Source organism: Strix aluco, chromosome 21, assembly GCF_031877795.1.
Source record: "Strix aluco isolate bStrAlu1 chromosome 21, bStrAlu1.hap1, whole genome shotgun sequence".
Taxonomy (NCBI): Eukaryota; Metazoa; Chordata; class Aves; order Strigiformes; family Strigidae; genus Strix; species Strix aluco.
The window spans coordinates 14,003,093-14,029,525 of NC_133951.1; the positions used below are offsets into that span (position 1 = coordinate 14,003,093).

The 26,433-nt window shown below is 42.5% G+C and overlaps 1 protein-coding gene across 4 annotated transcripts in view; it reads right to left on the reverse strand.

Moving 5' to 3' along the window:
- RPTOR (regulatory associated protein of MTOR complex 1) overlaps positions 1-26,433 on the reverse strand; it is a 157,316-nt gene that overhangs the window by 87,994 nt on the left and 42,889 nt on the right. For all 4 annotated transcript variants that reach the window (XM_074847029.1, XM_074847028.1, XM_074847027.1 and 1 more), the window contains exons 4-7: positions 25,570-25,728; positions 18,880-19,026; positions 11,304-11,479; positions 4,701-4,760 (exon numbers count right to left, since the gene is read on the reverse strand). In XM_074847029.1, the coding sequence (XP_074703130.1) occupies positions 4,701-4,760; positions 11,304-11,479; positions 18,880-19,026; positions 25,570-25,728 (542 nt within the window). The remainder of the gene's footprint in view (positions 1-4,700; positions 4,761-11,303; positions 11,480-18,879; positions 19,027-25,569; positions 25,729-26,433) is intronic.

Below are 26,433 nucleotides of genomic sequence, written 5' to 3' on the forward strand. Positions count from 1 at the left end.
CTCATATTCTGAAATAAGCTCTAACGCCTTCTACTGAATTTTCTAGGAGAAAAAAAAAGGGGCTGAAAGCTGCCTAACCTAGGTCTAAAGGCAAACCAAGAATTATAGTTTTCCCACTTTAAATAAAATAATAGATATTAAAAAAACCCAGGCTGCAGTATTTCAGAATTTGGACTGGCACACGGTTGATTAAATATCTGCAAAGACATCGACCCTTGTGGCAGCTGGGACAACACAGACCTGCTACGGAGAGACCACGGTCCTGCCAACAGCAGAACAATCCTCCTGCCTTCAACCGCCTTCAGTCACCTGCCCAAGAGGCAACAGTATTTGTCCCTGTCTAGTCCTGCTGAAATGACAGAACTTTTTTCTTGTCACCAAAAGCCTTCCTCCACCTAGTCATGAGTCTGGCTGAGCTGTGCCAAGCCGATACACCAGCGGCTCTGGCAGCGTTCCCCCGCACCAGGTGGGCAGCGTGTTGTAGAAGGCAATACTACATCTTGTGGGAAATACAATTTCAATTTACCATTTGGCCTCATTTGCCTACACAGCAACAATTTTGTTTAAATAAACACAAATACAATCAGTAAGATTGTTACCACACTTTGACAGTTTTCGTCTTTCTGAGTTTTTCAAACAAACCATCATTTCCAGTGACTTTCCACACAACAAACTCTCTTCCAAGGCTGATGTGCCCAACTTCAAAGAGTCAGCAAAAAGCTGCTCTTCATGTTGAACTTTGAGGAGGAAGTGCTCAAGTAATACCCGTTGAACCCCAAGCAGCGAGCGGAGCAGCCGGGACCGGGGTGCTCTGGGTGCTCCCCCCTTTACCCACCCGCTCAGCCTGACCAGCCACCCCGGGTCGCTCCGGCCCGGTCCCAGCCTCCAGCCGCAGCACGCCAGCCTGGCACGGGAAAACTTGCTGAACGGGGCTGGAGCAGCCGACACTGGCTACTGGGATCACCTGGGAAAAAACCGACGGTACTAACCAGCTGCTCTCCTTCGCCTGCCCTCCGGTTCACCAGCCTGAAGGCACCTCATTAGCCAAGTGCTGACAGCATGATGCACCAAAGGTATTTGTTACATTACAGTATAATTTCTACATTTTCTCCAATTACGTTACTTTTGCCATGTGATATCTTGGGATTTTATTTTTCCTACTTCATCTTTAAATTGGCTCCCACTGAACCATTACTCATCAATAATCAATAAGACATTAAAACATTAATAATTTCCAGTCTGTGACATTCAACAATACTTAAAGTGGGAACAAAAATTAATTCTCGTCTCAAATTTGTTATTTCTAGTGATTTTTATAAATGGATTTTGTGCTGGTGAATGACAGCCTAGAGATGGGCTCTCTGCTCTCACAACAGCAACAGCACACGCCGCAGCAAGACTGATTTCTCCCACACTGCTCCTGCCTACGTGAGGCAGAGCTGACATTCAGAAAAGGTCCTTTGTCACAAACCCCTGACAGCAAGGGACTAGACTCCTTTCCAGTTGTGAAAGTGAGCGGTGGTTCCATATTCACGTGGGCACCCGAAAAGCTTGTCTTGCAAGCGGCCCCACCAGAAGCATGAACAGCTCTCAGGTCACCAGGATTTTTGTTTAGAGAATTCCCTCCTTCTGCAAAATGGACCCAGGGAAAAAAAAAAAAATCCCTGGAAAGCAATGTACCATCCTTGCTCCCCTGAGAATGTGATTTCGGGGGGGGAGCCTAATGCAGCAGCATAGATTAAAGCATTCCTGTGCACCCCTGATTCTTGGCACCCAGCTTTGTATTCCCACCCTACACCAAGTTGAACTGTTCCTTAGGATTTTTTCCAGAATTTTTAAAAAGCAGAACAAAGGCCCAGTTCATTTCCCTCAGCAGCCACACAAGTTGTTCCAGCAGAGATGACGGGGTGGTTTCTGATCAAGCAGAAAGACCATCCAAGGCAGTAGGAATGCCCAGCATTGATGCTGCCACTGAAGAGTCTTACAAAGTGGCAGCCAGAGGCTCCTGAATCCCCAGTACTTCACCAACATAATTTTCCTTCCTTTTTTCTTTACATTTTACTGTCTGGCTCCAGCAAAGATCTTTTTTTCTAAACTAGCAATTATTTTGGCTTCATCTCAGAAGATCAGCAATACAAACGCACATCAGGATACACCACACGTTTATTCATCAGGATGCTGGTTTAGCCTAGATAATTAGAAATCTGAGCCTTTCAAAGAAGGTGCACCCTAATTTAGTCTCAAAGTCTGCAGCTTAATTGCAATATAAACTCCTTCTCCAGTTTTAAAGACAACTAAATTATGAATTACAATATACACACAGGCAATCCAGAAAGTATTCTAGGCTTATCTGGAGACTGTAATAAGAAATATGTTTTCTATAACTGATATATGTAGCAGATTAAGATGATGAGGATGAGGTTTAAATATTTGATATCCACAAGAACCTCATTCTGGCACGCTTTCCATGAAGACAGCCTTTAAAGAATGCATGTGTGCTGTGGTGTTAACCAACAAGAATGAAAATACTGAAGAAAATTCTTTTTTTTTTGCCAGTAAACCATTCTTGAAAGAGTATTTAACCCTCAGCAACACAACCGAGTGTTCAGTGAAGCCGATCCTTGAGCCTCCTGGCTCAGACCTTCACTGACCCTCACCATATGTTCTCTGACCAGATACACTCTTGTAGCAATATGTTAATTGCAATTAACATAATATAGTCATTGTTCTGGAACACATTTATCCAGTGGCCTGAGGTGATCTGGGTCCACGCTGATGATGAGCCCCTGGGTTCGGGAGGAACTTCTCCTTACCTTTGCTGTCCAACAGCCAGTGGTGGCCAGAACAACACCCCCCTCACTCTGCCCATTTACACAACAGGCAGGGAACTACACACCTTTCTGCCACTTCAGGAGCATCTAACCTTCTCACACCAAGACACCCTGTGAGCACACCTCTGAGCACACAGACAAAGCAAGCTTGGCCCCTGGGTAGATTTCCTCCTGGCTTCTCATCTTAAAACCAAAATATAAACACACCCCACACGTTGTCACAATGGCTTTTAGGGAAAACAATATCCAGTGGTGGACCCTTTCCTAGACTGACGCATCTCTGAAAACCACTCTAACACTTCCTTTGATGGATGGGGTCCTGTCTCTATTTTAGTTGTAAACTGAAGAACTATTTTTATTTTGGTAAGATCAGTGCCTCTGAGATACAGCTTTACAAGAATCACTGCTCAGCTTCCGCAACTGAGATGAGACAGGATAATCAAATTTTCACATGTAAAATTAGCATGATTAAATACCTAAATGCTCCTGATGAGTATTCTAAAATACATATTGTGGAAGAGCTAGCAGCACTGAGAAGCATTTTTAACCTCATCTGAATGTAAAACATGCAAGTTAACGTGGAATGATTTACTAAAGCAAAAACTGAAGAAGAAATTTTAGCTGATGCAATCTCACCCTCATTGCTTCTGCTCTAACAGATAATTTGCTATTGGCAGCATGGGCAATGAATGATTGCTGCACTTCGCTACACCATGCAGAAGCTTATTAAAAAACAAGGAAGTATGATAATATATTTCTATTAAGAATTCATGCTTATTATCCAGGTTCCTGTTCTCCTCACCCCTTTCAGGACGCCCTTCAATCCTACAGTTTTCATCTTAGACAAAAGATGATAACTGGACTCTGGGCATCCACGTGTCAGAAGAGTTTTAATTAATCTCAACAACAGTATTTCTAGAGTCAAAATTTCTCAGAAATTGAATGAATGATCTTTAATTAATCACTCCCAGACCGTTTATGTGTGTGTATCAATGTTCCAAGAATAGGGCTTTCAAAACCAACCTGCAGGGAGCACAGAACTCCTGCATCTAGTGGCTGCAAGAATCTACTGCCCTGCCTTTAAGAATATGCTTCCCTTTTAAAAAAAAAATAAAAATCTTAAATAACAGCAAAGACTACAGTGAACAACAATTATTCTTATTTCAAAGTCTACCCTGTTTGTATAAACTGAAGTAGAATTTGAAGAATAGTCGTCTTGGTTAAGCAGTTTGCCTCGGCTGTCTGACAACCAGTAATTATGCTCAAGTATTGCTTGGATAAAAGGATTATAACAGGTTTCAGTGACGTTAAGCCTGAAACATAACACCACTATCAGACAAATAGCAGGACAGCGCAGTGACAAAGTGACAAGCAGTATTTTTGGTGAAGAGCTTTTCTGTTCATTAGTTGGTTTGGGTGACGTGGGGTGTACAGCTCGCAGGGCTGCAAGCACGTCTCCTGTGTCGACGCTCCCACGGTCAAAACCCACCCCGAAATCAGCCACACACGGGGCTTTTCAGTGCTGGACTGCCAGGAACGTGGCCACAATCTGTTGTCATTTCTGTGGCTAGTCCGGGATGACGGCAGGAGCGGCGAGAGCTACGACACTCTGACCTCACGGCGCTGAGCAAAGCCCCAGCACAGCCGGAACTCCCGGCTGCGGCGCTGCTCCCCGAGCAACTGCTCACTTTTATGGCCACTGCTTACTTCAGCAACACAGGGTAAGGCAAGAAATGACAAATACTGTAGGTGCAGACTCTGTGAGAAGCTTTCCAAAGAAATTTCCTCACAGACAAGCAAGAGAAATGCTAGAAATAATGAGGAAATTAAGAGCAACAGGAAAGAAAAAAATCATAAAATTTGGCTTACTTCTCTATTAAATCCAGTGTGACTCCTGGCACCAGTCTGACACTCTTCTGCATACAGAACCTGTGGAGAAGAGAATAAAAATAAAACATACTAATTGAATGTTTAATGACAAGGTTCTGTGGAAAGAATGTGGAAGGAGGCTTCTTTATTACAGAGCTTCTGCTTTTAAAATGGTGTTTGGGTAGAAAACTTTGCCAGAGCATAATAAGAATCAAACAAGGCCCTTAATATTTGTCACACTCATGATTATGCGGCGATTTCCATCGTCAGGTGTCAAAACTGGGGTATTGTAGCTGTCACGGTGACAAGTTTTCCAACCCATAGCGGGGGGGAAAAGGGCTCACAGTCATCCAGCACGGTCCCTCGGGAGGAGCAAGACGACACGAGAGCTGAGGAGGTTTATGCTTCTGGAATAATGATTAGCGTTGGCTGGGTTTCCCTGAAGAGATTTGGCACTGCAGGCAGGAAAGCGAGAAAGGGAGGGAACAAGAGGGATGCGTCAAGTTCAAGCACCTCAGTTATTTAATTAAAAAAAAACTGCTGACTCCATTTCCTCGGCATTACAAATGCCACTACTCCAGGAGTGCCAGCCCTGGAAAATGCAGAGTCCTCTTAGCACTACCACTGGCTGCGCCTAGAAAATCCCCAGAGTGGCTAAACCCAAGGGAGTGTGGGAAGAGCAGGTGACTGCCAGCCCAGCTTCCCAGCGCCTGCCTCCCTCCTCCAAAACCCTCGGGGCCACGCAACCCTCGGGGCCACGCTTTGTGGCCTGGAGGGCAGGAGTGGGAAACAATAGATATGGGAAGAAAAATCAGCAAATTCAACTTGAGAAATTACTTCCTCAGTGATATCACTACATTCCCAGCCCATTTTCCCAGTACTTCAGAAATTCACTCTGTTGTTTAATGAGGAATTTACCTTACACTGGTGGGTGAGGTGCTATTGAACCCCTACACTTCGCTCCGCGGGCAGCGGGGGACCGGGAGGGCTCTGCTGCCCAGGAATCCCACCTCCCGCACCCAGCAGCGCCCCCCCTTTCACCAGAGCCCTGACATCCACATCCCAAAGGTTCTTGACCAGGTAAAGGGGAGAACAATTACTTCTTTAAAGACAAGATGGCAGAGCCCATTTCTGAAGTCTTGAGGAGCCTCCAGTTTTCCTGTGGCACCCCCTGCCTGCGCGGCATCCATTACTGCCAAGAGCAGGGATGGGCTCTGAAAAGCTAAGTGGTCTCCAGGCTGCTTTTCTGATGTGTGCATCATCCATCATAAAAAAAAAGTCATAAAGCTATCTATGAACAATACAGTGGGATCCCTAAGCAATCTGCTAGAACATAAAAATCTTACAACACTGCTTTACAGAACCACGCAGGGAAATACCCCTCTCAAACCAAAATGCAGGCGGGATTCAGCACAGCAGAATTAGGTCACTGGAATCAGGCTGGAGTCTCCCTACAGACCGAGGATGCCAAAAGACTTGCTAACTCCTCTGCTCAATGCCTCTGTCTTACAACATAACTGAAAGGGACCTTAACAGAGCCAGCACAGCTTTGTACTGGTACCCATTTGCTTTCTATAAAGAAGAGTCCCACTTAGAGCCATGTCACACGGTGTTCTGTATTTACTTGGGAAGGCTCTCATCCGAGCCATGATTTCACCTAACCTCGCTCACTCAGCAGTATTTTACAGGCTCACAGATTGACAGGGCAGCGCTGCACACGGCTGCAAGACACAACATAAAAAACGATGAGCACCCTGACCCTGCTCAGCACAGCCAGTCTCCTCTGAGCCACGCGGCAAGCGCTGGAGAACTGACGAGCAGGCTCTCGCCTGGCTGCAGAGCGCATCTGCCACCGGGCAAACAAATCCATTAGCCTCCTTTTTGCAAGGATTTTTCCTAAGCACAAGGCTTTTGATTACGGCTTCTTGGATTAGAAACAGAAATGGCAGGGAAGCAGCAAGTGCTTGCTGCTGTTGTATATACTGGGCCTGTTACAGTAAAAGCCCCCACCACTGCCCAGAATATTTTGAAGGAGATTAGTTCATTAAAACCCATCTAAACAGTAGCAGACTATCTGCATTTCCTAACAAATACTGATTGCCAAGAAAACGTATTCATAAACAACATGTTCCTCATCCTGTATCTGCAATCCCCTTTCATCCCTCCAAGGCTCTAAATGTGATGTCTCAAGCGCTGGTTGGTGTTGGATCACAGAATCACAGACTGCTTTGGGTCAGAAGGGCCCTTAAAGCCCATCCAGTGCCACCCCCCTGCCACGGGCAGGGACCCCTTCCACTAGCCCAGGTTGCCCAAAGCCCCGTCCAACCTGGCCTTGATGTGTCATCACCACAAACGTCAGGCAAAATATGTTAGAGACACGTGTAAACACACCAGTAAATGCCAGGCAATAAAGAAGAAAACCAGAAAAACAGAGAACAACGCTCAGCAGGGCTCTGCTCAGATATCACGGGAATACTCTGAAACTCCATTTAGTTTTTCTGAATAAATTTGGGACAGATGATTGGCGCAGTTAACCCCCAAAAATGTCAAGCAGAAATGCAAAATGAATACATTAGGAAAAAAACACTTTAACCATTTCATTGACCCAACAGAAAATCAGCTGGCACAGGTCAAGTTCTTTTTCCATGCACTTACGAGCCCGCTGTACCAGCGTTCCGCTGTACAAACTGCCTAGCTGAAATTCCTGAGTCTGAGCAGTTCCCAAATTTTTGTTTCTTTTTGGTTTGGGGGTTTTCCAGCACTTTTCAGGAGCCCTATTACTCTTTTATGAGTGGGACCTCATGGTTCAAAGCTATAGGGTCCTTAAGACAATTCAGACAAGCACAGCCTGAACCCATAATTGCAGCTTGTTTATGTCTTAAGGGACTGATGACAATACAAGCACGTGACGCACTACTGATCACAACTTCCAATATAGTTGCTTTTTGCTTTAGACGGCGTGAGACACACAGAGCTGCGTAAAACAGCGCACCAAGCAGCTACTGATTTCTGCCTGCTTCTGCAATAGCTGCGTCTACTTCCTGATTAGTGCCTATCAGTCCAGATTAACAATCCATACAGCTTATCTCTAAGCTTGCCTCATATATAGCTATATATAGTTACAACATATATTTGGAATACGTCAGCTCACAACAGTCACTACACACGAAGATAAGCAGTGTAAGTTGGCCAGAATTCATACAGCAGCTTTCTGGAACCATCAGACCATCACTGAGTTTCACACCCCACATTCCAAAGGGCACGACTGACCTGTGTTTCTCTTACCAGCACCAGTTTTTCTTCCCCTGAAATTAGACTGAAGCAGATGCAGCTGCAAGCCCATTTGATAAGTGATTTTGTCCATCAGTTGTTTACTTAAAATACAGAGCACCAAATGGGATGTATAGAAATTTATTCATCAAACTTTTATTTGCCCATAAATTCAGTATGTGAAACCTCATCAGCCTGTCAGTCCAGAATTGCAAAAATGTTTTATTTCAAAAGCAATTCTGCGGGGTTCTGGATCAGCTGTAGTGAAAGGGCCAGGCGGAAGTAGAGGAGAAGTTTTAATGACAAAGGTTTACATCTTTACTTTTGGTTAACTGCCTGCTTTAGGACCCCAACACAGGGCTCACATCAAACAGCTGGAGTGCAGGAGGAGGGCCTGCCTTTGCACGTCTTATGTCTAACAGCAGTGAATAACAACGCTCTGCAAGCAAGTGCTTATTATTTACAGGACTTGCATGGATAAAAACACAGCCATAATAACGCCGATCAATAGGGAATAGAAAAGGAACATAATCTTCCTCAGAGAAGAGGGGAGAAATTTTTTTCTGTGCAGTAAGCACCACACGTAATCATTAGATGAGATGTAGCAGGAGATGCTTTACCATCCGGGAGGTCGCCTGGCATCCACCAGCGCCAACCCCCCGACAGCCAAGGTTGAGAGTTTTAAATCCTTCCCCTGAGCTGCATTTTCACAAACGCGTTTCCTGTCAAAGGACACACAACTCTGAGATATCTCATGCTTATGCCAGGTGTGGCTCTGCTTGAGAACCTGCCCCGATCACCCCCTCAGCCACGTTCCCATGGAGATGAAGTAACAGAAAATTCTTGAACAGATCGTAATATCCAAAAACTCCCCTTCTCAGTATATATAAACTGTGCATTAAACACTGTTGTATTAAAAAAAAAACCCCAAACCCACCATGACCAAAAAAAAAAAACCCACCAAAAAACCCTCTTACAGAGCCTCAGCATTTTCACTTTAAATACGGCACAAACTGTGAAGAATGGTTCTGGTAAGTACAAGGGAAGGAGAACCCTGAAGTCCTAATGCCAACAGCTTTCACTTCACTTACAAAGCTCCAGTTTGCTATAAACCAGTTAATCTTCGGTAGGCATCAAAGCCCACGCTAGGGACTCTCACAAAGATGTAATAAATTCATGAAAACAACAAGAATTAAGTGGTGTCACTGTGTCCGCACAGTATCGATTTAACACACATGCACAATAACGAGTTGTTCAGAAGATCCGCAAGCCTCAGTGTACCCGCTCTGAGAAGCGATTGTTTCATTCTTCTCTCCACAGTAACACGGTGTTTCAGTGAAAACATTCTCCGTAGAACTTGAACTTAAACCTCTATTTGCTGAATCCTGTGTCACTTTATTTATTTATTTATTTATTTGCTGCAGACTCCATTCAACAAGTAATGTTTAAAAAAGCATCATTTGTATTTACCAAGTTGCATTCATTGTCATCTGCTCCCACCCTTGAGCTAATCAGGTGGAACATTCAGTTACATTTCAAAGTCTTTCTCCATAGATAAAACCAGCAGAAATCAAAACTCCTTCACATTTGGGCAGTGATCCGATAGCAGCCAGATGATAAAAGTAGTTCCCTGAAACCACATTTTCCTGGTTATAAAACACAGTATTTCTCAAAGTTCCCCTAAAGGAATATTGCCACATAGTAACTTTCTTTAGCTTTTAAAAGACAAGGATTTATGCAGGCAGCTTGAGAATTTTCAGACAGCAGGCTGAGCTCAGAGCTAGCCTACCAGCACCACGTCAGCATCGGGAAGAGCAAGGTAGCAAAGCTCCATGTCAAGAGAGTCACCCCAGCAGCGAAGAGCTGCCACGTAACAGCTATACTGGACCTCAACCTCCTCTCTCCTCCCACCTCCCCCGAAAGGGAAGCACACCGTTCTCTCGTTTAGATGAGATCAGATGTCTCGGGCTCATCAGCAGGCTCAATCCTGCTGCATACCTGCCAGCGCTCACTTGTGAGTTCTGACGGGTGGTTAGTATAGCAACCAGCCTGGGATCTTAGAAAAACAACATAACGTTTCATTTTTACAACAGAAGAAAGAAAAAGTAAGATGAAAAAGATTTTAAAGCTATGAGAGGAGCTCACACTGCCTAACTTATTTAGAGTTTGCAGTTCCTTGATGAAGCTCTAGGCTTGTCTCCCATTCCTTCAGACTCCTGGTCCATGGCACCTGGGTCAGAAAAATAATTTTCTCCCTAGCTCTCTCAAAACCTCCCCTTGAAAATATTCCTAATGTCGCCAAAGCTCTTAGTCCTGCTTTTCAAAATTATCCAAGATTTCTGCCAGTGTTTACAAGCTGTGACTCTTTTGTGAGAAGATACCCTGTGAGCTCACGAAATCAAAAAAGGGACAAAAGAATTAAACAGATCTTGTGCTGTCCCTCGTGTGAGCAAGAGGTATCAGTCACCAGAATGTGGTCAAATTAATTCACTTACTTTGTTGCTTATATGTCAGAAAGAGTATAAGAATTGTAAGTTATTACGAGCATCTCTAGAAGACAGCTAGGAACTCTTGAAGCCGTGGGGACTCAACCTCTTGCCATCGTCTGCAGCGTCGATAGGTCCCGCCTGCTTTAACCCAGCCTAGCAAGTGACCTGAAGTTCTTCATCCCAGACTACACGTTAACTGTGAGCAGATCAATCAGAGCAGGAACGAACTGATGGACCTACGTACTACCTGGGTGCACACGCTGGATTCCTCGTGCCGTGTCCTCTGCTGGCACCACAATTGTTTGTGATTGTCTCTGTTGTTGGGTAAAAATATTGCTCTTCGAAAGCTCCTGCTATCTGTAGCAGTCTTTTATAACTTTCTGCCTAATTAACTTGGTATGTCATTCCACAACATCTTTCTTTGGTTTATCGCTCAATTTCTTTCACTACATCATTATTTAATACTACTGTATTATTTACAGCCACTGCAATATTTGGAATATGATTTGTACAAAGGACAATTTACAAAAAGTTGTATCACACTATGTACTATTTCTGCTCTCTGAAGAAGCAGATATTTAATTCCCAGAACAGTAAATCCCTTAATCTGAACAAACCTAGATATTGAGCTGGAATCTAAACTGTAATAAGTAGAAGATAACTATTTTCACCTTTCTAGTTCTGATTAATAAAATGCTGTCCCAAATGCATAATACAAATCCTGTAATTCAATATTGCAGAGAAACTTTAGGTTAGATGAAGCATTTGGATTAACAAATCTATTATTTCAACATACAAGCCATAAAATTACGTGCTTGCCTTCAATATCGGGGAAGATACTCACCATCTCAGAGCGATTTTGATCGGCGTAGTAAGGCATGATGTGAAGAGGTCAGCTGGCAGATCAGGGATCATGGGGAGCAGCTCGTTGGCTTCACACGCTGCCAGCTGGATGCAGTTCTTCATCGATGGCGGCAAAGGCATTTGAGCAAGCGGATGGTTTGGGTTGATTGCAGCCACCTGGAGACATCAGGGAAATTACTCAGGTGCTGAATTCAGTAAAGTTCATTTCTATACCGTTTGGTAAATAACCAGTGAAGAGCTGTCCAAGTTCGATGGTCTCTGGATTCGGAGAAATGTACGGCTACGGTAGCACCAGCTGTAGTTTAACTCACATACAACTAACAGCATTTAAGTGTATTTACCATAACACCACAAACCAAAACCAGCAACTTGCAACAGACTGAACAGTGATCACCACTTCAGAGTCTTCAGTTCACATCTGCCAGCTTGGAATCAAGCACTGTAGAAGCAAGTTGGGCTAATTATTCTTTCTTCTACATTTAAGTAAAAACCATCCTTCCTGTGGCTCACAACCATTCACCACAGATGGCAGAATAGCTTCAAATGGAAAAATACAATTAATTTGGCTGTACTAGGCAGCATTTCCTGCCATGGAGCGTACAGATGACTCTTGCTGGTAAGCCAGAAGAATAGTGAACTCCCCGTGTTCTCCCCATACGTCTTTCTGCTTCACTAGAGCAAAAAGGTCAAGCTGGAAAAAGGAAGAGGGAAAATTACCGTATGCAAGTAGAGAGGTCATCTTCCACCACAAAGAGAAAAAGAAATGCGCACTGCCTTCTGCAGTGCAAATATTAACATATCAGCAGACAGAAGTTTTAATCAGTGCTTTAGTAAAAGGGCTCAAGGTCCTTTTGCATATTCTTCTGGATGGAAAAAACATGGTCATTTCTGCTCTAAGCAGCAAATGTTACACTGAAAAATAACTCTAAAGGAAAGCCTTTGCATCTCAAGATCTAGAACTGTTATAAAAGACATGAGTTTCCAAGGCTCGATTGGTTTATATTTAATTGGGCACAATCACCTGTTTAAAATACTCAGAACTGAGAGGCATGTTAGTGCAGATTTCATGCCAGCCATGGACTGCTGGAGCCCATCGGTCCGATGGTATTTGTGCATCTGCAGACAAGAACCAGCTCTGCATAAATGTTACTCAACTCTTTCATTCCACATGCTGTAGATTAATTTTCAAAAGGCAAGAAAGAATGGGAAACAGAGCAAACACCTACACGGGCATATTCAGCACTTTTTTAAAATCAGGGTCAAGTCTGCTGTGAAAGAGTGGAGTTTCTAAAATTCTGACCTGCACTATGGCAATCAATCTGTCCAAACATCAGTCTGTAAAGCAGAAATACCATATATACCAATATTCCCATTTTTCAAAACCACAGTGATTCTCCTAATTAAAATTTTGATTATTATTTTTGAGACTAATAATTCAGAATGAAAAACACAGATAATCTCTCCAGTGCCTTTGTGAAACAGATAAACAAAATAAACACTTCAGCCACCCAAAACTTTGATCTATGATTCTTAAAGGAATAGGGGAAAGAAATGTAACACATGCGGTGTCTTCACTGCCCTTTCATGGAAGAGTTAGAGAGCAAAGACCCATCAAGGTGATCTATATGCTGTGTTACCAAGTTAACAGAAGGACATTCTTTCAAAGACCAACACTTCAGCCAGTTTCATTTTTTTTGCCAACTGAGTAAGGCGATACAGTTGACTAATAAACTAATTCTTTACCATCTTGACATGTGAAAAATTCTGTCTATGTGCAGAGGAACTCCATTTGGTGTCCTAGAAGGGTCGATGGGGAACAGAATACTTCTGTTACAAACCCAGAGCCTGGCACAATCACACACCTCTTGTCTAGCAAAGCAATCTGATAAGCTATGGAGAAGTTTCAGATGCTATTTCACAAATTCTGCAGCCTATTAAGTTTTTTGATTCTTTAAATATTCCATTCTAATTCCAGAGGCAGCAGTGACACACTTTGGCTTTCTCAAGTTGTCCAAATTAGCTAAGACCTGTCCTTGCTCACAGCTGAGTCGTGCTGCTCTCAGCAAAGATTCATTCCTTGGGTGGAAATGAAGCCACCCTCAATTCATCACTTGTCCTCTAGTGATATTTACTCTCAATAAAATTAAAGCTGCATGCTAATAACAAAAAAGAGGTAATTAAAATACTGGAGAGATATTTCATTTGAGGGGAGAGGCATGAGAGACAGTGTGGAAAAGCATTAGCTCTTCACAGATTTATAAATATAAAGCAGTCAAAGTGCTTAGCTACGGCTGTTCATTTCCTAGAGAAAGACTTGCCCCCTGGGCATCCTCATAAATGGGCTCCGTAGGTGGGAAGTACATTTAGATGGATTTTCTGCTTTCTGAGTAGTGTGAAACACTGACGACTTGACATTTGTCATGATCTGGTAGTGCCCCTCAGTTCTGACGGGGAAGTAGCTCATACTCCAAGACCTGCTCAACTCTTGGCTGCTGCACAGTACGATGAACTACAGAAGCTGTGACACGTGCACTGTAAATGTGTGTCCATTAGGAGATGAACTATTAACAGCCATAAAATGAACATAGAATACCAGCTAGTAATTACAGATCTTGTCAGACTTCATGGAATAGCGATGTAGCAAAACATTCTTTTACAAGTAAAAGAAAGGAAGGGGAGAGAGGGAAAAAAAAAAAAAAGGTCAAGTAAACCCCTTTTTGCATCCTTAGAACATCCACTGAAGTGATGTTTTCTAGACTGCTTGGTTCCCTCTTAAATGTAACTTTTATTCAGGGCAAGATATGGAAAAAGTTGAAGGCTAAAGAAAGATTTAAAAGCATCAACTGGCAAAAATGTATTCATTCACAACTCTTAAGAATAGTAAATAAACTATGTAAAGTTACCATATATGAAAAGTTATCAAAATTATCAATACGCATTTATCTACAATCTTTAACTGTTGGTTTTTTAATATGTTTCTGTAAGCAACCAGTTAGATGCAGACCTTGCAGCAGGTCATAACTAACTCGCAACGTCTTCCAGCAGAAACACAGTCTCAAGGCAAAGTGATGCATATTGTCCCGTGTAAGCTTTGTAGTAAAAATTCCTCCCCATCAGCAGAGCACTTATTGTGTTACTTACTGTTATTTCACGGCAACTGACAATCCCCAGCCTTTCAGACAAAATAATAGTGGTAATTTATCAATTATACTGAAAAATGCTATCGTTTCTGTAAGATGGTGGTAATTAATTTGTTCTGAAAACAAATTCTAGCTGCCCAAGCTAAGGAGCACTCAGGTTTGCTACTTGCAAGCGCTCTGACTATCCGGAGGATGAGCCAATGGATTTGCAAGTATTACTGCTTGTAATTATCAGAAAGGGAAACAACATATGTATTTTAAACCACTGCTACTGAAAACATTTATGTACCTATATAATTAAACCGAGAAACAAGCACTTGATAGAAAGCCAGCCCTTTTTGGAATGAACAGACATGTTCAAGGTAAACTTGGGAGGAACTCTGCCCCAAGACAGAAACCAGGAGTTGTTATTTCAAGTGCTGACCAGACCTGCCAGCTTCACACAACTCCTGCGGGGAGAATCCTCCTCCCCAGTGGAAGCATTAATGCAGCTACAGGAAAGGAGATGTTCCTCTCTCCCAGCAGATGGTGGCTTAGAAAAACTCTCCCCCCAGACATGATGCTAATGCCAGATAACATTCTGCTGTGCTGTCGTTAAGCTAATTTTTTGAGAATTAATGTTGCAGATGGAAAAATAAAAAATGTGGGTTCCTCAGCTCCAATTAGGACTAGTTAGTCATGTACCCTGCTGGAGGGGAAGCCGAACAGGCACTCCCACCGCAACACCCAATTCCTACCCAGGCAAGAACAAAACAAGTTTGTATGCAGCTGTTCGGTACGCTGTTGAAAAATTCAAGCAATAAAGTTGAAAAATCAAGAAGTTGTATCTCGTGCAGCAAAGCACACATCTAGGAGACGTATTTCAGCTTTCACTTCTGTACATCTCAAATGCGCCCTTAAGCCAGCAGCCTTTTTCTGTATGGCACAAGTATGAGTCAGAGGAAACGCCATGTCACAATTACACAGAAAATTAATCAGAAATAACCAGCCGACTGTTCTGTCATTGTCAGCACAGCACACTTCGAGCGCCTGCTTAATTCTCCAGAATCACGGTGTATTTATACGCGCTCACAGAACCATCAGAGCTAGCTAACGAGATAATTAACAGCATCCCGTGCCACCCTCCCAGCGCCCGTTCCAAGCAGAGCGTGGAGCTCCAAGGAGGCACAACGAGGTGTTTTCTAACCCGGCCACTGCCTGCTCCCAGGCATCGCTTCAGCTTCCTCAGCGGCCTGAGGTCCCGCCACCACCCTCACCGTATCCCGCGGCGTGACACCAAAGGGGACAACAACCAGGAAAGCAACAGCAGGAATTCCCGTTTCTAAAAGCTGGGGTCAGTTTCCAGGTCTGAAAAATGTCTTTTGGGTAAGGAAAATGACAGCCTTCTATTACAAATATCGGGACAAACCCAAAACAAATAACGGCAGGATCAACAAAAGTTCAAAAATGAACTTTTAAATTTATCACACTTCATACTGTGCCACATCATGTCCACCTCATGCTGCTAAGAGGGTGTTTCCTATCTGCAAAATATGTACTTTGTTTAGCCAGATACTAAACCAAATCCTTAACTGCCCATCCAGTTGATAATTAAAACAATTCACAGCTATTTCTCTCAAACAGTCAAGTCTATCACAGTCCAGGAAAACCCCAGTCCTTATAGCAACAGCATTTAACTTACAAGTTTGGAAACACTGTGACATATTAAGAATGGTGGGGATTGGTAGACTTTGTTAGGTTAATTACTGCTCTATAATTACACAATACAAAGCTATAATCAAATGACAAAATTATCTCCACATCTGCCCATTCCCCATCCCGCCAAAAACCAGTTACAGCTGAACTGCCTCTGGCATCTTCAGAGCAAGATCTCCTGCCTTCCCCCCTCGCGCCCCGCAGAGGAGCAGTCTTGCCCAAGGTAAGAGAGATTTTTAATCTGTCCACCAGGTTAAGATATGACAGACCCTACCTCTGGTAAACAAAGTTGTTGTCTTACTGAAACCGACACACTTCTTCCTATCTACACAGCTCTTCACTGGCACACACTGGCCATACTTTATTTACTAATAAAAGGAAAAAAATATGTATTTACTATTCAAGTGCCATTTTGGAGGCAGCTCTCTAAGACAACAATGTACCATGCAGCGCTGTACCATTATCTTTTCTCAGGCACCTTAGAGAAGCATTAACTGCTTTTCCATCACTTCCAAGTTATCATTTCTTTTTGTGCTTCCTCTCTTTGGAGGCTGAACAAGATTTAGATTTTACATTAAGAAAGAGTACCAGCCTTTATATTCCATGAACAATGAAAACCCAATATAATGGGGTTGCAAACATAGCTGTAAATACGTTGTAATTAATTTTCATGTTTCTAGTGAAACTATGTATAATCTGATGGCACCTGGCCAGTGCTCTGTGCTACCCAAAAAAAAAAAAAAAAAGGGATCCTGAAAAAAGTAAAATAAACAGCCACGGTTTCCCTCAACCTTCACTCTGACAGATTAAGAGAACGGCAACTCCTCTAATCTTCTTCCAGTAAGATGGGCCAACAATTATCTTGATCACTCTAGCAGCCCCTCTTGAGTACCAGTTCCAGCTTTACATCACTTTTCATGAATTTGAACAATTCAATAAATTATAGTGTTCCAAATGAATTCTTATCCATGCTTTGTATGACACTGTAAGCACTTTTCTATCTGTTACCCAGTATTCTGCTTTCTATTAATAATAAGCAGTTGTCTCAGTGAGTCGTCAGGAGCTAAAGAAATCTAAAGATACCGAATGGAAAGCTGACATATCAGCCGGAAAGTTTTTTCATAATCAAATTAACTGGGAGTTTTAACCTGTGCTGCAAAGAGAAGAAATACTAAAGCAGCTTTCCCATGTATTCTCACATATTTAAAAAAAAAAAAAAAAAAACCCAGAGCAAACAGAACTTAATATTTTTGTTGAAATAAAGACTGACATTGTTATTTGTGCTCATCTTTCTCACCGTAACCAGCCGTCCTTGTCTGCAGACAGTCTGGTCTGTCTGACTTGCAGAGAGGAGCTTTTCCTGCACAAGCTTCACCTGAGCGATTTATCTGTCTCACAGCAGAAACCAGAGACACCTGCGGCTGCCTTCCTTCCAAAACAGCTTCAAAGTCATTCTAGAGCTCAGCAAGAGCCAAGGGAAAAAAAGGAAATTCATGAAGCAGGCAGGGAAAGGGAAGGCAAATTTAGGCCCATCTTTAACCAGCTTAGGAACAGAATGAGAAAACAAAACAAAAATCCAGAAGGGTGCATTGTACAAACAGAAGAGAAAGGATCTGAAAAATATCACAATGAAAGCAGCAGGCTGATAGGAAAATGTGGAAAAGGAGAACAGAACATGACCACCAGAGAGTTTCCTTGACTTAAAAAGATAATAACCTTCAAAGGCATCTGTCACCCACACTACTGATCTATGTCTTGCCATTCATCTTCTTCCCAAGCCACAGAAGTTTCTTATCTTTACAAAATACGGCATTAACGCTGGCTGGAGAGAAGGAATAATGAAATGATCTGCATCTCTTGAGGTATTAGGCTGTTTTCTGTCAGTAGAATGGAATTTCCACCACAAAAGCATCTCCAAAAACTGGAATTTAGAATGAAAGGAATTATAGCCAGGGATACTATAAATATCTGCTTGAAGGTTGCATGTGACAGACAGTTACCTGAGTAACTAATATACCTTCCTCGAAGTTGGATTTTTTTTTTTTATTAAATACAATGTCTGAGAACTGTGAGAGTATAGGACGTTAACCTTTAAAAAATGTGTTTCCTACGTAAACTAAAGCTAGCAGGAATTTCTGGCAGAGAGGAATCTTGCCATCCCAAGTTGCTGCACAAAGAATCCTGACTTCTTACCTTCCCCTCTGCATTTCAGATTTACTTCAGTAAATTTATCAGCAATGACATTTGCAATGAAAGACAGCTTTTCATTAGAAACACACTCAACTTAAGCACTCTGTGAAACTGAAATCACCCGTGACAATCCCTCTGTGTGTGAGGTTTATTTTGTTTCACATTTTCACATTGACTTCAACAGCACAAAATTCTAACTGCACCCAAATACATACCCAGATACTAGGCTTTTGCAACTAAAATAAATATGTCTAGTTCACCTCAGCATTTATCTCAGCAAAAAAGACCATTAGGGCACAAATGGATTCTATTAACACTACCATTTAATTAGCACTTGTATTAAAAATTGTTCCAAGTTTAATAGGATAGCAAACTGAACCAGAAAGATTAGAGTGGCAAAATTATTTGCAAATTAATTTGCCTTCCAATGTAATTTAAAACATATTTTTCAGCTGTACGTAGCACAGCAAGCTTACACTTAACCCTGTGGCACAAACGCAAATGAAACCTTTGCACCGACTGTGATCTCACCTCCAACTCTTGCTCCCTCTGTAGTGCAAATTGCTTGAAGGACTTGACAATAAGGCCGGCATTAGAGCAATCGTAGACGAAAATGGAAGGGCTGCCCATCCAAGTCTGCAGGTCATAGATGGATAGAGGAATATACTGAGTATAGTTCTGTAAGAAGGAAAAAAAACACTCAAGTTACAAAGAGTCAGAGAAGCAACAGAACCTTCATTGGTGAGATAATTAAATACACACCAAAAAATTCCAATTCTGAAATCACGAAATAAAACCTAGGTTGCACATTGGGCATATTAGTCAATACAAATACCAATCAACACCTACTAATAACAAGGACTATGAGCCCAACTCCAACACAAACGACAAGTAGATTTTTTTTTTTTGCGGTATTGTTTAAAACACTAAACTAAAATTCTAAAACTCAGCAGAGAGTGCTTTGATATGTGCTAACAACTCCAACCAGCATTTAATCATCCAATTTTATCTCAAATTTCTGCAACACTGATAAAGGATGTAAGCCAGATGTCTTTAATTTAACATGAATTGTCTTAAACTGAAAACTCCATCAATAAATCAAGATTGATAATTATGACTACATAGCCCATCAGCAGCTACACCATCTTAGTTTAACAAGATGCTTTGTAACTTTATTATACCCTTTAACTTCTGTGCAACTTCCAGAATTATCCAATAAAATTAAAACCAACAAAGCATGGCTTCAGCATGAAGTACCAACAATTCAGCTTCTGTAAATATGAAGCACTTTGTTCCCTGCCTTCCACCTTAACACCCGCAAATAATTGGAGGCAAGAGCTTCTTAAAATACAATGAGGATCAAAAATCAGACATTTAAAATTAGCTGTGAAGGGTCACACCCTAAACTAAGTGGCAGGACTTGAAAATATAAACTAAAGCAGATTTCTGCCACTGAAGCCTGCGAAGAGTCACCACCAAATCTGCAGTGGCTGACGGCATAATCCTTCCCATCTGCAGCCAGAGGGCAACCTGTTCATGTTGGTACGGCACTGAACTCTGCCCAAAATCTACAGTAAAAGCTGGGATGTTCCCATTAACATCAGCAGAATGATGGATGGGATCATAACTCCCATTTAAATTCAAGAGACTTAAAATAGCTGTAATAAAACCAGTAAACTTTTACAAAAATCAAATTTTCAAGGACACGTATCAGCATATATAAAGATAGAAGTGATCGTAAACCGTATGTTAGATAAGGTAGGGAGTGGTAAGTCATTTCAAAATCCAGTTTTGCCCATATATAAAAGTTTTGGTTGTTTCATTAAAATTAATAGGAAAAATTGTTTATAAAAGCCAAAGTTTTAGGCAGTTAGGAGCTTTGCAAAGTGTTGCAGGATAGAATGATACATAAACAACTCACCCTTAGCCCAGACCTTTTTTTTTAAGGACATCACTCAGTTTAAGCACATTCCAATCACAGTGAGTCACATAAAAATCCTGCTCTGACACATATAATCAACGAGGTGTTTGGGGCATGCATTGGTTTAACTTTATATTTACAATGCATATTGCTACAGCTAAGACTGGGTTATAGCTCTGATTAATATCATCATATTTCCAACCAGAAAGAATTTTATGTTCCGACTTTACCGTGGGGGTCACATACAACTTATCAAATTTGCTAATTATATGTAAATGAGATAGTTTGAAGAAAAAAGGAGTGTTAAATAATAGTCTTCTAGCATGGTTGCTCAGGGTGATCTTTTGATGCTTGCTCATCTTGCCTCTGCCATGCTGGGGCTGTGAGTATGAAAGAACGTGTCCGTATGTTTTGTTCTCAGAATTGACTTTGGTTTTTAGCAGGAAAGTTTCTGCTCTGTTAACACAGCTCCCACCATCCCTCTGTGACTGTTTAAAGGAATGACACAACAAACAACTAAACTAGAAACTGATTTTGAACAGATTTCATTGCTTAACGAACAACTCAGAAACATTTTAAAAAAAAAAAACATTCTTCAGATTTTACAGAAAAAGTTCCCCAGAACTTCAGAATAAATATGTTTGAAGTCAGGGGGAAGGAGGGGTTTGATTTTTACCTTTTTGAAACCACATTGGGATTTTCTCAGAATATAGTAGCAAGCAAAACTAGAAAAAGAGCATTGCTCCTCATTAATCCAACAGCACTCACAATAAATAGATGAAAAGCATGTTATTGCATCTTCAAAACCTGGCAAAATGCCAGAATATGCCAAATTAACCAGTTTACAAGGACTGCCTCAACCCTTCCTTTGTACGCCAATACTGTACAGCGAGCCAGAGCAGAAGCCTACAGTACAATAACGTACAATTCCGCAGTGAAGCGCTGGCTTGTAACGCCTGTCAACGAGAGCAGCCAGCTAAATCAACGAGCCACGGCGACCTACGGCATGAGGGAGGATGGCAGCTCCTGGCCCTTATTTGGTCAAATTGAGCATGTTTCAGCAGAGCTGCGGGCAGGATGAGTGATACGTAAATAGTTTTCAAAGGACTGAATAGGAACACAATGATGATGCACATTTTCTGTTTCACATTCTCACGTGAGCAGCAGAATTTGCTCCTGACACTGGCCACATTTCACACCTTTTTGTATAACAGTAAGACACAACAGACCCAGGAAAAGGACATTTTCAAAATAATCATTCCTTCCAGAGCATGGTACAATTTGCCTTTCCCTTTCCTATCAAAGATGAAACAATGCTTGAAGAGTATTCTCTAAAGAGACTTCTCTAAAGCTAAAAATCTTCCTCAGAAGGTTGCTGCGTTCAGCTTCTGTCCTGGGATTTCTGAACTTTGTGGAAACCCTCAGAAATCTCAGGAAATGGACCTCGTGGCAATGAACCTATGGGAATCCATCCCCAGTTCTTTTCATACATCTTATTATCTCTCTAATCAAAAGAGTTCAGGAATGTTTTGTCTGTTGAGCTGCAAAGCAAAAATTAATGAAGTGCTACAAACGCCTTCACGCGCTGCCTTGGAGCAGCACTGCATTGGCTGAGCAGCTATGATTAAAAACTAGGAAAAAAAAAATTACAACCGAAAATACTTTCTGCTTCCCTTAATGCTGCCTCTGACCCCACAAAGTTACCGAGCTGAAGTAATTTCTGAATTTCGAGGGGAGGAGGAAGGGCACGGGGAAGAGGAGTGGGCGGCTCCCCACGCTCACACTGTGCCACAGGGCACCCAGGCAGACACTCCTCGCTACCGTCTTCTCTTCTGCAAAGCATATATAGAAAGTGAGTTTAAATTCTAATAAAATAAACGATGAGTATCAGATTATTTATTTACTACTGTCCTCTTCATCCCTCAGGCCAGATTAAATATCAAAAGGAGAGGCTTGTTTCATAGGTCAACCCTGAAAGGTGAAGGTAACCAGAAGTGTTTATACTACAGCAAGCACAACTTGTCAAAATCTGTTAAAAAATTAAACTCAAGGAAAACCTGTCTGTAGGAGAGAAGGCAGGTTTGGTTTTTAAAGACCAAGTTAGTTTAGCTACTAGCTTTTCGAGTGCCTTATCCAGATCACACCACACTCCTTCCTCTCTCACACGCCTCTCCGGTAGCGCTGTTAACTGAACCGAGTGACTGAGCTGTGCGGCTCAAGTGAATCACGCTACATGATACTTCCTGAAGGTTTTATCTTTTTTAATCTACATATAGAATATACCACGCTTAATCTCTCCTGAACACACTACTGCCGTGCAGGGAAGGCTTCTCACATGGCAGAGATTAGCTGCAAGTTCAGGGTCTCCCTCCAGCCGGGCTGGGGGACAATCTGCTGATGCTGTGACAGCGCCACAGCCCCACGTTGGAGCTGGGGGGGGGAGCACCCATCCAGGAGCTCCTCTGACACCCTCCTGAATGCATCAGTCCATCTGCCAGGCCCTTTGTCAACTAATTCAATCAGCTACATAAGCAGCCAGTATTTCAGAGTAGATAATAAAGCATATGAAAAGCATTCCCCTTGTATTACCACTTTAAAACGTCAGTTCAGACAAAGCACCAACCATACAAGGGCAAAGGTCTAAACTAATTTTGAAATACCAACTCCTGAGAAATTAAGGGGATCTTAACAAAGATCTAACACACTGTGAACTTTCTCCAGCATCATTACAAAGTGCTCCTACACCACTACATCTATTCGCTGTCTCTGATAGCCTGCTGGCACATGTTGGGAGATTTAAATAATCTCTGGTGCTACAGGAGCGATGCTTACGAGCAGCCACGTCCCCTCCCGCCAGCCGCAGCACACCTCCTCCAACCCCAACCACAGAATGGCTTGGGGTGTTCTGACACCACTATGACACTCCTGGCACCACAACCTGAAAGTTGTAGCCTCTCACAAAACACGAGGAACAAACAAACCCAAGCGTTGTGACAGCCAGAGTAGATTTCCAAAGACAGCTGTTGTTACAGGGGACACGGGTGAAAAAGAAAAAAACTGAACAGGTACTAAGGTCCTCTAAGCTTCCAGGCTCTCTGATGGCAGCTCCCAACAGCACCGCAAAGCTCTCCCCTCACAGTAAACCTGCAGAAAAGAGGCAGCACTGGCTCTGCTCGTGCGTGCACCCTGGAAAGCTAACCCCCACCCGTGGGTGCTGGGTGCAGGCTGGCCACGGGGACGGCAGCACCCGCTGTCACCAGCCCCGTGATGGCTGCACACCGATTTTATAGGAGGAAAAAGAGGAAAGGAAAAACAAGAGTGAGAACAAAAGCAGATTGAAATGTCTGGACAGACTCGAAATTCCACTGCTGTCGCCTCTCCTGGAATCCAACCCTGTTTGGCCCCTGCCCTCTCCTCTCCCGCAGCGCCTGCACCGAAGCCTCGCGAACAGCCCGCGGCTCACCGGGACCACACGCTCCGGGGAACAGCACCAGGCTGCTCAACCTCGCCCCACGGGAAGCCAGGATAAACCCCCCAAATTGTATTTGCTTCAGCACACACAGGTCAGCCTGTGACATGCCACATCCACCAGCAAGGCCTGTTTCACTCTTTTTGGCCCCTCATTTGGCTGATCTCAAGGTCCCTTTCAGCTCTGCCTTCACACTCTTATAACTGAGACTGCAAGTGCATACAATGAACGTTTTAAATCTGATTTTAAAATGTCAGCACAGTCAAATTTCAGTACCTCTACTATTTCAATTCAAGAGGGCTATAATACTGAGCCTCATCAGGCCCTCTGCTTAGATCCGACACTGAATTCCCTAGGACTGGATTTCTAAAGACTGCTGATATTTTCCCCTCAGTGTTTCCTTAAATTTAATCCTTTGCTTAAAAGTTCCACTCCTGATTCTTTCCCTCCAAAAAAGCCAAGATTTGGTAACATGCTGCAAAAATTACTAAGTTGCAACTTTCCCCATGAACCTCTATGACAATCAAATATTTTTTTTTCACCGTTTGTAAGATAAATCAGAAAGACCTCAGCTCCTAATCATCAGTGGCATCCACACCACGTTACCCCAGCTGATACTGCAGGGAAACTGGCAAATACTCAGTAAGCTCTTAACAAAGCATTTGGCACAACACAACTTCATTGAGCAGTAATTTCCTCTTCTTCCATGTGTAACACATTCTGCCCAATATTCTTTCTGGCTTCTTTTTTCCCCACTGGCTGTTAAGTAAGAAGAAGGTCACTCCTATTCGTTCTTAAACACCAAATTCAGCTTCAAAATGAATTAGTATTCCGACCAATAAATAATTGGTCAGAATACTAATCAAGACTCCAATATAGATGCATCAGAATAAAGTGATGCCCTCTTGCATTTTCTCCCCTCCCCTTATACCCTGCTCTTTCAAATTACCAGTGAACGGTCATTCAATTACAAAAATAATACACGTGAAGTATGAGGAAAGAAGCTCAATAAGCCCCCAAAATAAAATAGAAGCATATCTATAATAATGAATGCAAGTCCTATGCCAGCTGAATGTACTTTTCAGGTACAAACAGTATCTCTCCACTTCCTAAGACTCCATTCCAAATCAGTTACCATTAACAGACATTAAACAGCTTAACTAAAGGGAAAGCAAAGTACATTTAGGTCACACTTGGAATCACTCACAGGGTGTTGCACAGGATCTACATAAATGTCCAAACCATGGCTCAGCAGGAGTAACAGAAGTCTTTAAAAAAATAAAAGATACCTATTATATTGTACTGGGAGGCTCTTCAGTACTCCGTGCTCTGGAAGCAGAGCTGGCCATGCGGTTTATTGCCCTCATGCAGCATCTCGAGGTAGTTTGAACAATGGCTGTTCAGAGTTAGTAGACATTTTAAGCATAAACTTCATGGTAATAACTTAATAATCAGTCAGTGACGTGAGGCAGCAAAGCCAAGCCCATCGAGGAGCCTCACTGTTTGCCCAGACCCGAAGGAGCTGGGGTGCTACCTCTGGAAAGCAGACGAAGCAAGTGGAAGTCACTGGCTTTTCAGTGTTTTGCAAATGAGCTTTAGTGCACCTGAGAGAAGACCCTTCTGCCCCGCCGGGAGGTGAGGGACAACCTACTTGGTCTCACAGAACTTTAGGAACATGAACAAAGCAAACAGCTGTCAGCAGGGAGCCAGACAAATACCTGTGAACACATCTGAAACCCTGGAAATCCAGTTTCCTCTAAGAGAACACTTCAGTAATTTACACTGCAGTGAAAAAAGTTCAGCTGTTCAGCAGCACTTCACAGGGACGCACCTTATTGAAGACCCAGATCTCCCCATTTACTGTTGGCCTGGGGACGCCGTGTCCATTGTAGTGGAAAAGTACCCGCTCTTCCTTGGCGTTCCGACGCAGGGATGTACACAGCTTCTTAACTTCATCCACCGTAGGATCAAGACTCTGCTTGTACCTGGCCTAGTAACATAAAATGTAAGATAATCATTTTAAGTGCAAACCCAAAACTCTGTAAGATGCAGGCACCTAGTTAAGATAGAAGCATGTATATAAATTGGTTATGTTGGAAAAAGAAAACACAAAACATTTACTGTAGAGCTGAATAAACAAAATGTGTCTGCTACTGGTGTGTGGGATTGTGCACACACAAACAGTAACAACACAGGTTTGACTGAGTTTATCCCATCTCTGAACTCCGATCCATTTCACTGGGGGATTATTAACACTCAAAAAGCCTTAGGAAGGTCAAATATGTTTCCATCATTAGCCAGCCTCAAAAATAACCCTGCACAATTTCCTTACTCCTCCAATCCATACCCTGTGCATTTCCAACTGGACAAAATTCCCTCTTAAAGACAGAAAATTGTATAAAACAGATATTCTGTAAACCTCGCATCTCATTCTGAAACGTTCCTTCCCTCCCATCTGGAAAAGGGACACAGCTCTTGCTTCAAGCCTTAAAAGGAACGAAAATACCAGACTGAAGGGTAGAGAAGTTCAGGTATCTGTCGTTCATGGAATAAGAACAGCAGCAGCCTCATCCTCTTCCTACGCCCCAACTAGTTAGTTCCCCTTTTATTAATAACACAAATATAAAAGAAACCTGGCCAACACCTCTGCAAACATGTTAAACCTGGATGCAGTCTTGTCTTTTCTAGATGGACC